This window comes from Diabrotica undecimpunctata, unplaced genomic scaffold, assembly GCF_040954645.1.
Source record: "Diabrotica undecimpunctata isolate CICGRU unplaced genomic scaffold, icDiaUnde3 ctg00003382.1, whole genome shotgun sequence".
Taxonomy (NCBI): Eukaryota; Metazoa; Arthropoda; class Insecta; order Coleoptera; family Chrysomelidae; genus Diabrotica; species Diabrotica undecimpunctata.
In genome coordinates, this window is record NW_027314576.1 from 57 (window position 1) to 12,981 (window position 12,925).

The 12,925-nt window shown below is 32.6% G+C and overlaps 2 protein-coding genes and 1 long non-coding RNA gene across 3 annotated transcripts; 2 read left to right on the forward strand and 1 right to left on the reverse strand.

The window, feature by feature from the left end:
• The first annotated feature begins 900 nt into the window (after nucleotides 1-900).
• LOC140432248 (uncharacterized) lies at nucleotides 901-5,030 on the forward strand. The gene is made up of 4 exons (XR_011949777.1): nucleotides 901-989; nucleotides 2,197-2,466; nucleotides 3,617-3,708; nucleotides 4,920-5,030. It is a non-coding gene; the product is annotated as an uncharacterized lncRNA (long non-coding RNA).
• Nucleotides 5,031-9,689: 4,659 nt separating this feature from the next.
• Nucleotides 9,690-11,519, reverse strand: LOC140432249 (uncharacterized). Its single transcript, XM_072520070.1, has 2 exons — nucleotides 11,309-11,519; nucleotides 9,690-11,243 (listed from the first exon to the last, which is right to left on the reverse strand). The coding sequence occupies exons 1-2, from the start codon at nucleotides 11,441-11,443 to the stop codon at nucleotides 9,990-9,992; spliced, it is 1,389 nt and encodes a 462-aa protein (XP_072376171.1). The 5' UTR covers nucleotides 11,444-11,519; the 3' UTR covers nucleotides 9,690-9,989.
• Nucleotides 11,520-11,957: 438 nt separating this feature from the next.
• On the forward strand, nucleotides 11,958-12,677 carry LOC140432247 (leucine-rich repeat-containing protein 56-like; the record flags this gene model as incomplete). The annotated part of the gene is made up of 2 exons (XM_072520069.1): nucleotides 11,958-12,251; nucleotides 12,349-12,677. Coding segments are annotated over exons 1-2 (545 nt in total), but the record flags the coding sequence as incomplete, so codon positions are not given.
• Nucleotides 12,678-12,925: the final 248 nt, after the last annotated feature.

The following is a 12,925-nucleotide window of genomic DNA, read 5'->3' on the forward strand; positions in this document are numbered from 1 at the left end:
TATGACAAATTATTCATTATTGATGTCATTATGAAATTGTCTTCCAAAATCAAAAAAAGCATTTCAGAAAGATTTTTTGAAAAAACTGGGAAGAAAGACTTATTTTTGTCTGCCATTGATTCTCAGATTTTATACTTTTGTATTATTTATACAACCAGTAATACACATAATAATAGAACAAAATACTCCCTCAAAGTGATTTTCTATCATATTTATTAATTTGGTTTATTTATAAAATATTATTTTAAATCTTTTTGTACCTAAAGTTATTAAGTTGCTCCTGATTTATAGCTAATTTATTTATTTATTTTACTAATAACCCGCCACAAGGTTGAATAGACACTTGCAACAGAATGGAATTAGATAAAGTAGAGGTTTCCTTTCAAATGTCGACAATGGCGGCGCGACTTTAGAGTTCTACTACTAAAATATTTCCGTGCATTCTGTGTATATTAACACAGAATGTCAGTTCATCAAAAGTAGAACGTTGGTATCAAATGTTTGCAATGGAGGCGCGACTTATAGTTAAAAATGCGACGACGAAATATTTTATTGCATTCTGTGTATGATTATCCAAATATCGATTATTAATTTGTTATATTCAAAGTAAATTGAGCTTTTTTATACTCTTGTTTTAAATTTACATTTAGTTGTTAAATGTGGCCAATTATTTTATGAGTGTTATAATTTAACCAGTGATTGGGTTGATTAGACATTGGTTTCCATAGACACAGGTAACTGTAGTTTCCGAATCTACATAGGCGGGGGTATTTTTAAATTTATCCAACTTATATCGATTTGTTATTGTTATACAAGCGCGACGATGACCGGATGACCATTGCTTGTTTGCTTGGCTTGGCTTGACACTTGTTGACGTGTTCAATAGTTCAAATCCTGATTCCTGGTACACTCCTCACACTCCTGTGATTCCTGATATCTTTAGGAATGGAACATCAGAATTTTGAAATTTGCCATATAGGCAAGATCAGGTACGATTTAAGTTAAGTTATTCATTAGTTGAAATATTGCCATCTCGATGCTCCAATAAAAACAGTCATTATTGTTGTTTTTCAAATTAATACTTGCTTTTTTATTTAACAATTCTGTAGGAGGAGGAATTAACGAAGACGGTTCTTTACCTATTTCATATTCGTTAACATTAATTTCAAGAGATATTATAATATTACTAAGACTGTAACGACTGTCTTTACCTTGGAAATTTTCTAGTTTGCTTAAAAGAGGTTCCTCAATCCTCAATATGATTGGTAACCCATTCCTTCATTCCTTATTAGCAATAATTATAGAAAAATAACAAAATATAAAATTTGCTTACCCTTACAATTTCTTAAATTTAAAAATAGGTGAGGGTTTGAAGGTGGTACAAGTTGCCGGTTTCAGTCACTTTAAAGGAAATTCTGTATGTAGTTACCACTATTGTAATTATTATTTAAGTAATTCCAATAAATGAGGTTGTATGTGTTCTATTGTATATTTCAGGAGAAGTATTATGTTTCTTGTAATTCTATCAACACTGTTTGACCAAATCGAGTTTGCACTATTTTGCAATTAAGGATTTTAAACGTTTCTCCTTCAGGAAAATCTTGTAGTCTAATAGTTGTTTTCTGCTTACAGAGCAGCTGGCATTGATTGCTAAAAGATCCATACTCTATAATTAAAAATAGTTTACTAGTTTACCATTTAACTAAGACTAAATATTATTGTTATTATTATTAAAAGGATTGTTGAAATAAATGTAAAATAAAAAATTTTTTGCACTACTTGCATTTAGAAATAACAAAAGAAAAATATTTTTTCTTATAAATAAAAATTAAACTAAAGACTTAATTTCTGTAATAAAATAGATTTCAAAAATGACTGAAAACAACAGAAAATAAAAATACATACCTACAACATTTTAAAGAATCTATCATGTAACTTAAAATAAAAATCAAATTACATTGATATAAATTTTTCTCAGTACATACAAATACGAAACAATAAAGAAAAGTACTAAAGCAAAATTGTATATCTATCTATTAATAAATATACTACATAAAATATATCTATAAACTAATTGCACTTACTGTAAATTGAAGTATTCAAAACCACTTGTTACAATTTGTTGAATGATGATAAAGCATGCTGGGACTTTATTTATTTATACTGCTTTTCTTATCACATTTTTTTTTGTTTCAGAAATGGAAGGTAACTATTTCACTACCCAACAAACTACTTCAGAGGTGTACAATAAATTTTTATTTTACTCATTTTAGCAGCAATAAGAGCATTCTTGAGAAGAAATTTACCCAGTCATTTAAGGAGCCACCCCTTAGGAGTCCTCTTTGGACAAGAAGAGGCGGCTCCCATATCTGCCCAATATATTGGGAAATTTTTAAGGTACCGGCTTTTTATAATAGAAGAGCCGGTAGTGCCTTAAAGAGCCAATTATAAGGGTCTTAAAGATTAGTAAGTTTATTTATTCGTAATTCTAAATTAATACTAATGTATTTCTTTTATTGCAGCTGGATGTTGATAAAAATAAATCTTAGAATGCCACTATGTCTTTTTTCCCCCCCTTGTCCTTTGTTTTGTATTCAGTTTATGGACCTATTTCCCTCAAACGCGCTATCTCAGAGTGGTTCTGGACATTTTTAAAGCAAATATATAATTTTTACAGTGCATATTTAATCAAAACTGATTATTAATATATACAAAAGTCTACTTTCATCAATAAAAACAATTCTTTGTATACCTAAAGTGCCTGATTCTAAGAAAAAACAGTATACTGACATACATACATTTTTGTAAGAATAAAAAATAATTAGTTTTTATTTTTTTTTTTAAACACACACACACACTTGATTCACATTATCCAGAAATCTAGGAAAATATTTCATATAGAAAGAGCTTCCACGTCAATACCAAACATACCCCAGAACAGCCACATATATCATTTGTGATTCAAAATCAACTCTAATTTCCAGAAATTTGATTAAAACCTAAAAAGATCACTACCTGCCTCCAGAATAACCCCACAGGATCTTTTCGATACTCTACTAGTAGTAAACGCCTATATAACATTCATGATCCACAGTTTTACCATTAAAGCTAAGTATTTTGATTTCATAACTTCCTGATCAATCTCACCAATGATGATCCACACAGACCCCTTTAAGACTATACAATCAAGGATTTTTTTGCTCATACAATGATATTTCGCTATATTTTTAATTTTATTTCCCCCTTATCTATCTATTAATGATGGTAACTTTATGAGTGGAACACTGGAAGAGGAAACATTGGAATTTGTTGAGCACTAGGGGCACTAAATCCATTTGCCAATTTTATAATTTTTTCTACTATTACTATTGATTTTTTACATATGCCTAAAAATGTCATGAGAAAGTATGTTTTGTTTTTTCATCTAATTTTTTAGTTTATGCAGTGGTGGATATCATTCTAATGTAAATTGTCGACATGACACAAATACCACTTGTGGTCCTTTAGATTTTGTACTAATTTAAGTCCCCCTTTATAGAGCTGCAAAGCCCCTCCAAAATTATCAATCAAATTTATTTACCAAAAGGTATGAATTCTTTTCCATATTATGTTTTAGGAATCTACATCTTATGATGATGTAAGATGTGTTCTGCAGGGATCAATCAAAAAGAAGTTTTGTTTTGGCTTATTTAATTTTATGATTATAAGGTAAGGTGAGTTTTATTTTTTAATCACATACAATGCAAAAAAAAAAATTCTGAAAGTGAGGGCATTTTGCGTGGGTACCCTTTTAGATATTATTTGGTCAATAGTTTCTATTCTTGACTACATTTTCTATCATCGCTATTAAATATTTAACTAATATGTATATCCTGTGTTTTATTTTTTACATGTTAATATTGAAAACTCCAGCAATATTGCAAATAAGTACTGAAAGTTGTCTACATTTTGGCTAACTAGAAGATATATTCTCATAAACTCATTTTCTATTTTATTTATTAAAGAGCTTTATTTTATATTCAACTTTTGAGTTACTTCTTTTGATTTTAATAGTTGGGTTTATAAAAATTGGGTTTGAATAGATACTATTCTTATTTTCAAATGGCACTCTATTTTCTGTAGCAATATTCATGTTTATTGTGTTTGAGTAGACACAACTTTAAGTGTAAGGAAACCATTCACAGAACAGAAAACAATTGTTATTTCTTCTGTGCTAATGTCATTCATACTTGAGTTCCATGCTCTTTTAATGTCTTAGGTTGCGTGCGTTTTTCATATATAACTGACGTTTCCGAATATTACCGAAGTGGAATCTTCATAGGCGGAGATAAATTTAATTGAATAATAGTTCCAACTTCTACCGATTTGCTAAAAAAGCGCGACGATCGCTTGACAGTTGACAGGTACTCAAAATTTTATGATTGATGAGCGCAAAAAATTGTGAATGTTTACATACATTTAAAATTAGGATACAGAACACTGATAATCGGTTGCAAGTCAAAAAAGTGGTCACAAATATTTTTCATTCAATTAATAGTAATTAATTTTTGATAAAAATTTTATTTTGATAATTATTTTTTAACTAAAATATGCTGCTTATGACGTATATGCAAGTTTTTTTTTTTTATATAAAATTAAATGAAAACATAAAATAAATGTTTTTATTCACAATTTGAAGTGTCAATTGTGTGAGTTTTTAAAGCATGCGTCGATAGATATTAAAAAAATGTATGAGTACATTAAAAAGGCGGTTTTTTACGCGCTATCTCAGAGTATTAAAAGGCGGTTTTTTAGAGGGAAAACACGTGAATAACAAGAGTAGAAATATGTAAAATACAGTTAGTAAATTACTTTTAATTGAAAAAAAAAGAAGGATAATAATTTTCATTTCATTACTAAACATTTTTTATTAATTGCAGATAATGATAAAGCATTCAATTGTAGCAGAAATGTCCTGTCTTGGCCAAAAAACTGGATAAAATTTTACATAAAATAGAATAAGGTGCTGTTCATAATTTAAAAATCAAAACTCTGTAAACCATTGTTTATGTATAACATTCCCGATTTATTAATTAAAGTCTGCAATAATTTGATGGTATTATTTTCCCTAATATACTAATCCTGGAAGAACAAAGATTTTAATCACTACACATTTGCTTAGACATACAGGAAAGAAGCCCCCCCGTTTCAATACAAAATAAATCTTGAAATAATTTGGTAGTAAGTGAAAATAGACTCCAAATAATTATAACAATTTCTTAATATCTCTGAAATCTCTAGTTCTAGGGCCCCCTAATAGATGGGGCCATTTAGATAAAATACAGGAGTTTTGCATTTTAGGTACTTAAGTAAATTATCAAAACAGTGGGAAAAAGAAAGGGCGGGCGGTCTGTAAATTATTTTTGACAACAGTCGAATCAGAGTCGAACAGTGACAAGATTTGCTATTTAGTGTCTTTTTGGAAATAAAGATTTTGAGAACTATTGTTTCTGTTCAGTTCAATAAGAGAATTAGAGAACGAAATCATTATCATTACTGTCATTACTATGTATTTGGAAGGTGAGTCCAATTTCTTTAATTCTCTATCGGTTCTTGTAAAGACAAATATAGTATTTTATATCCGCACTATCAGATTATTAATAAACCATCTCATTTATTTTAATAAATGAAACCTGACCCTAAGCGATTTTAGTTAAGATACCTTAGTCCGTATGTAAGTGGCACCATCCTTCAGGCGATTGTCAAACTAGTTTGTAACGTATAAGGTGTTGCCTACATCTGGGCGTATTTATAATTTTTAAAATTCATACATACCTGATATTCATAGTTATCTGCTTAAACAAGAGACAAGGAAAGAAAGGAGACGCGTAAACATATCGAATTGACTGGCGGTGCATATTTTTTAGTAGATCGATATAGTGTTTCAGTAAATTGAAATCAGTAGACCTGGTAACCCTGCGATATGTAGTAATGGGCAACGTACAGTCACATCGAAACTGGCTTCACTTTTTGAAAATTTATTAAATGAGCGTTACCTGTCCTCTCCCTTTCTTTGTTTAAGGTTAAATAGCTTTAATATTTTGGCATATGTTGTGTTGCCTAAATCTCGGCGTATTTATATTTTTAAAATTTATTCATAGTTATCAGGCTTTAATCTTTTGTCATACGGAAAATAAAAGACATTTTATAATTAATAGTTTATTTCTAAATTCATACAGAACAGTTTATAAGCTTAGCGTATTTCGCAGTGTTTAGTACATTACACCACACAGCGTAGGTTACCACCGACTGGAAAACTCCATTTAGCACCTGTCTTTTGGTGCTTCATGGGCCTCCAATGTTTGGCATCAGCCGTATCAATGCCTCCAGATTTCGGTTCACCTTCTCTTGGATGTGTACTCCGAACCTTAGACCTTCCGACAACCAGACTCCCAGATACTTAATTGATTTTACCGGTGCAACCTGCACACCTTCCACTATAAAGCGAAGAGAGGATTTTTCCCGGGTCCCTTTGAGAACTATCACCTCAGTTTTCTGAGGCGCTAGCTGTAGATCGTTCTCTCTGATCCACCTACTAATGCAACGCAGGGCTGCGTTAGCTGCATTAGCCATGTCCATTTTCTGACTCGCCTTCGCAACCAGTGCGAGATCATCAGCATAAGCTACAAGAGTGCATCCTCTTGTAGCTTATGCTGATGATCTGTAGCCTAAACACCCCGTCGTACAGGACATTCCACAGGATGGGATCTAGTATTGAACCCTGCGGAACACCCTGCGACAAACTGATGCTTTTTATCTGATGAACCTGTCAGTAAAGTATCTGTCAATTACGTTGACCAGGTACTCACTAACGCCCAATTCTCTCAGTCTGGACATGATTTTTTCCCGTGATGCCGTATTCAAGGCATTCTTGACGTCGAGCAGGATGAGAGTCATCCATCTCTTGGAGGTTACTTCTGTACCGCATCTATGGTGGACCTTTTGGCCCTAAAACCATATTGGCGGTCGCTCAGCGCATGCTTTTCTTCTAGCTCTCGCTCAAGGCGACTTTTTATAAGCTGTTCGTACAATTTAGCTATCGAACTAAGAAGGCAAATTGGCTACAATCTAAATTTTAATTTAAAATGCCGGGTCATATTAGACGTTGATTAAGTTAACTGTGAGAAACATAAATTACATTTAACCTTACTATCGTCTGCGGAATTTTGAGAAAAATAGTCCCAAACGGTACTTCTTTTGACCAGCAATTTAATATCATCCCCGATATTACAAGAAAAAAATAGTATATTATCGGATTCTGTGTCGTTAGTAGGCAGATGAAACAAAGATGTAGATAACAAGAAATGAAGTAGATGTAAAGATATATAAAAGAACTGTGGCGCATCATGGGGGGGGGGGGGGGGTTTGGGGGTTAAACCGCCCCCCAGGGCATATATAAAGTAAAAAATATATAACGAATAGTAGGAAAATGTAACTTGTCTTTCACACATAATACAAATAATCCAAAACGCTAATTGAATAAATAAATTACCACTTTAAATATGTAGAACACAATAATTATTGTATAAATACACAATAATTAATAATATCTTTCATTATAATTAGATACAGATACCTAATATTAGGCTTATGAAAAAGTAGACAGAACGAGTCTGTTGAGAGTAGCATGCACCTACAGGACTGTATCTGCGGCGGCCTTGTGGAATATCACGAGTTGTGTTCCTCTGCATGTGTTAGCAGTAGAAAAGAGACATCTCTATGAGAGAAGAGAGCATTTGACAACAGCTATAAAAAAAAATAAGAAGGGGTAAGATCAATGGAAAGATGGCAAGAAGAGTGGAATAACAAGGAATATGTTGCCCAATGGACCAAGATGCTGATCCCGAGCCTAAGAGACTGGGTAGATTGTCTGTTTTAGGGCGTATCTTCATAGGTTCAAAAAGACAGATACAGATAAATGCCTATACTGCGAATATTCCGACATTGTTACTCACACAATGCTGGAGTGTAATAGATGTACAGTGGAGAGAAACAGAATGTATAAAGAAATAGGTATGAACCCTCTGACTGTAAGAGAGATAATCGTGAAGATGACGGGAAGTACGGAGGGATGGAATAGTGTTCACAATTACATCCGAGCAGTCATTAAAAAGAAAGAAGAGAAACACCAACCGGGCCAACGACAGAGATAAGATCTAATTACTATTTTAATGGGAATAAGCCGCAAGTGAAGGTTAAAATAAGTTTATTGACGTTTGAAATTTTGATCTTGCACTGATAACTTGTTTATACTCCAACAATTAATACAAAAAGAATAGCGGTTGGTACCGAAGAACATCTAGCCTTCATCGACCTAGAAAAGGCGTATGATACAGTTCCAAGACTTAAATTGTGGCAAGCTTTACAACTCGGCATTAGTCCATACCTTTTAGGAATAACAACAGAAGTATACAGGGATAACACTATTTATGTCAAAATCGGAAATAGACTATCAGAGCCAATAAAAGTAGCTAAAGGACTAAGACAAGGATGCAGTGCAAATAAACTAAAAAAAAGAACAGGTCAAAACATGGTTGAATCAGTTCTTTGTTATGGCTCTGAAGTATGGACAATTAATGCAGACCTGAAGAGAAGATTGTTGGCATTTGAAATGGATTATTTGAGAAGAAGTGCTAGAACATCAAGGCTGGAAAGGAAGACCAACGAATCTATAAGAAAAAACATAAATGCTACAGAAACGGTTATTGACAGACTAGAAAAAAAGAGGTTTAAAATGGTTTGGACACCTATTGAGAATGCCTGACGAACATTGGCCCAAAAAACTTCACAGATGGAAGCCCCCTGGAAGAAGAAAAAGAGGTAGACCTCAACGTTCATGGAATGAAGGAATTAGAAGAGCGCTGGAATCGAGAGGTTTGGAGGAGGTGCATGCCTTGGACCGGGAGGATTCTCGGAGGAGAACGGGAATACGGCGATAGCCATCTCCAAAATGTATTGTATTTACAAGTTGGATCCTGTAATATATATTTATATAAATTCAATTACTATTACTATAAACTCAATTAAATTGTTAAGATTTGCAGATGAAACGGTAATTATGGCTGAGAGTATAGAAGAACTACAAACTTTACTAGATGCAATAAATAGTGAATGCATTCAAATGGGACTTGACATCAACACAGATAAGACCAAATTTATGATAGTATCAAGGAGTCCAATAAATAATGAACAACTAACTCTTGGTGGACAGTAAATAGAGAAAGTGACAAAATATAAATATCTGGGAGCTTACATCAACACAGAATTAGATCCAGACCAAGAGATCAGGGTACAAATAGAAATGGCAAGGGCAGCATTCTTAAAATTCAAGCAACTGTTCTGTGACAAAAATCTGAATACTGCGCTGAGACTGAGGTTTGTTGAATGTTACGTCTGGTCGCAATTATTGTACGGGGTAGAAATATGGACATTAAAAGCGCAAATAGTTAAGAAGCTTGAAGCCTTTGAACTGTGGATATACCAGAGAATGTTGAGAATTCCATGGACTGCCAGGGTCACCAATGAGGAAGTGCTGAGAAGGTTGGGTAGAGACAAAAAATTGTTGAGAACAATAAAAGTATGCAAGACTGCATACCTTGGACACATACTGAGGAACGATAAATATAATCTTCTGCAGGTCATCATGCAGGGTAGAGCGATGGCAAAAAGGGAATAGGTAGAAAGAGGAAGTCATGGCTGCGAAATATTCGAGACTGGACAAACATGACTGTAGACGAATTATTCCATGTTGCAAAAGACAGAGAAACTTTTAGAAATGTGGTCGCCAACCTCCGTTAATGGGGGCGGCATAGGAAGAAGAAGAAGAAATTGTTAAATCTAATAATTTATGCTGTAAAGATAAAATTAATTTTATATGAAGTTAATAAAAGCACAAGATAGCTGTTTTTGGTGTTATATTTTTTTATAAAAAGATCAAAATAGGATATTTCTTATATATTTTGATCAAACGCAATTCCATGCTTTTTTAACATATGCGACTTCAGTCCCTTTTTCACGACGTACATTTTATTTTCACAAATAGTACACGGAAAAAATTTCGCCTTCCCTAAATGTTTCTCGGCGACATGTCTCGTCAAAGTATTTTTATTTAAATATGCGGCACCGCACTTACTACACACAAAACTTTTTTTCCTATCCGGAGTATGTTTACGCATAAAATGTTTGTCCAACGTGGACTTTAAGTTAAAGCAAAGATTACAGCTGGGACACGAGTAATTTCTGACGTCACTATGTTTGATACGTATATGAGTCCGTAGCGTTCCTTTCGTTTTAAACGAAGCACCGCACGTTTCACAAACAAAGTTCCTTGTAATTTCGTGGGATCTCTTATGTACGCCGTAGGTGTACCTGTGCTTGAATTTCTTCTGGCAAATTCGACATGTGTAGCGTCTTTCTTCAGAATGTATTCGTAAATGATCTGCGAGGTAGTTTTTATACAAAAAAGCTGCTCCACATTGGTCACAAATGTACGTTTTGTGAATATCTTCATGCGCTTTGACTTCTTCTTCAGTTAAGAAGCTGGTGTCACATATACGACACTGCATTTTCTTTTTCCTCACTATAAGCTTAGATGCAACAAACTCTGGAAAACCAATAGGGATTTTTATCTGAATTTCTTTGGAATAACTATCAAACTCTGTTTCATCTAATAATATGTTGTGTCTGGATTGCATGTGTTGACGAAACCCAGCTTTATATAAAAAACAGTCCCCACAATGGCAGGTATATTTAAAAGAGTTTATTGTGTTATATTCTGAACTTACAGGTTCATGTTTTCTGGACAGCAGTTTGATTTTCTGTTGTGGAACTTCAATAGACGATTTTATTTCTTCTTTAATGTTGGAAGTTACATTTTGTTGACCATCCGACTTTAAACACTGTTCTTTAACTTTATTACTATTACCGTTTGTTGTATCACTTCTATATTTTACCATATTTAACTCTTTCAAATCTCTGTTATCACTATCTGATATCTCACAATCTCCTTCTTTCTTATATATTTCAAAATTATCAAAATCGCTGTTATTATCATCAGATATTTCACAACAATCTTGTACCTTATATATTTGCTTTGTTAGCTTTAGATTAGTCTCATGAAAGATAGTCAGCAAAGTTTTAAAGTTGATTATACTTGTGGTGCATGATTGACATAATTTCTTAGGGAAATATTCACAGTCTTCTATCTGAAAAGTTAAATTATGTATTGTTACTTGGTCTGTACAAGACGTTATAAAATGCAAAAGCTTACCTTTATCGTTGTGATATTTGTAAAAATTGATGCCAAACTAATTTTATCTAAATATATATCAAAACAGGGATTCATATCTGATTCGTTTTCAGTATTTAAGCAAATTCTACATTTACTGTTATTATTTGCTGACATTTTAAGGAATTCTATTTAAATCTTAGGTGTTAAAATATATTAAAAAATATAAACAAAACAAATCTGTTTCTAAACGTCAAGCGGAACACTAACTAACGTGAAGTTAGCAAAATGTTATTTGTCAAACATGGGCGGAACATTAGAGTTTTTAAGAAAATGAAATATTTAAATAAATATTTTGTTTTTTTTTCTGTTACAGACTTAGGTATACATTAATGTTTAATATCATCTATTTGTTTGTATAAAAATAAATGAAATCACATAAACCACTAAATTGTATAGCCACTTTTTAGCAATTTTCTGAAATATCTCATGTATCCTTTTTGGGCATGTCTACGCATCCAATTTAAGGAATATTTAATTAGTTTACCAGATTGCAAGTAGTAAGCAGAAATCTATAACTACTGGAGTTTAATGAGATAAAATCAAATTAGGAAATAAGGAAGCTTTGGTGGTAAAATTGTTGGAAAAATGAAAAACAGTAAAACGTTTGTTTGTTTCTTAATATCTCAATCAATATTTATTTACTGGTTGCCAAGATACCTTCCAGAAGTAAATCGAATTTGAAGTGGTCGTTTCAGTTTATGTAACAATGCCTCCGAATTTGGATTCGCAGTTATCAGACGAGGAAGTTCCTAGACGCAATGACAACGTTACGATTATTTTAAGATCAATTTCGGACCATAGTCTTTCTTCTTTATCAGATATTTACGGTAGTGAGGATTCTTTTATTGACACTACTAATGTCGATGTTGGTTTAGAAGAATCGCTGCATCTTCCATTGGAGCAAAGTTTAAGAGATTTATTGGTAAGTACTGGTTTAATTTAAAATAGATGTTACTCAACATGGAAATATTAATCATAATATAATTTTCGTGATTTATATAATATAATTTCTATTTTAGGTTCAAGTGACTAACACAGAAGACCTAACAACAGTTACCCAACTAAAGCTGCGAGTTATTTCCCGTGAAACAACTCTTCAATATTTAAGTTTCTATACACCGGCTCTAAGGGAGCTCACTCTTGATGGAAGTGTTGTTTCATCGTTGAGAGATCTTGGATTCGGTTTGAAAAATTTAAAAATTCTAAGGGTGAATAGATGTGGTTTGACGTGCATTGACGGCGTTTTTGGATTTGAACATTTGGAAGAGCTTTACATCGCTAATAACGAAATTAATACCCTTTCGCCGTGTGCATTTTTGAACAAAGTTCGAGTTTTGGATGTGCGAAGGTAGTTTTCAATATTTAGTTTATAAATGACAAAATAAGTATATTATTAATGGATTATTTCTTTATTATTTAGAACAACATATTATAACCATCTTGTCTTGCTTGCAATTATTATAGTCATTGACTTTGACGTAAGTCATAAGTACACTGTAGCCAACCTACACTATTGTACCAACCTATACTTAACACTCCTCCTCGATTTGAACTTCAATACATTACATAGGAGGAAAAATTGCTTAAATCTAAACA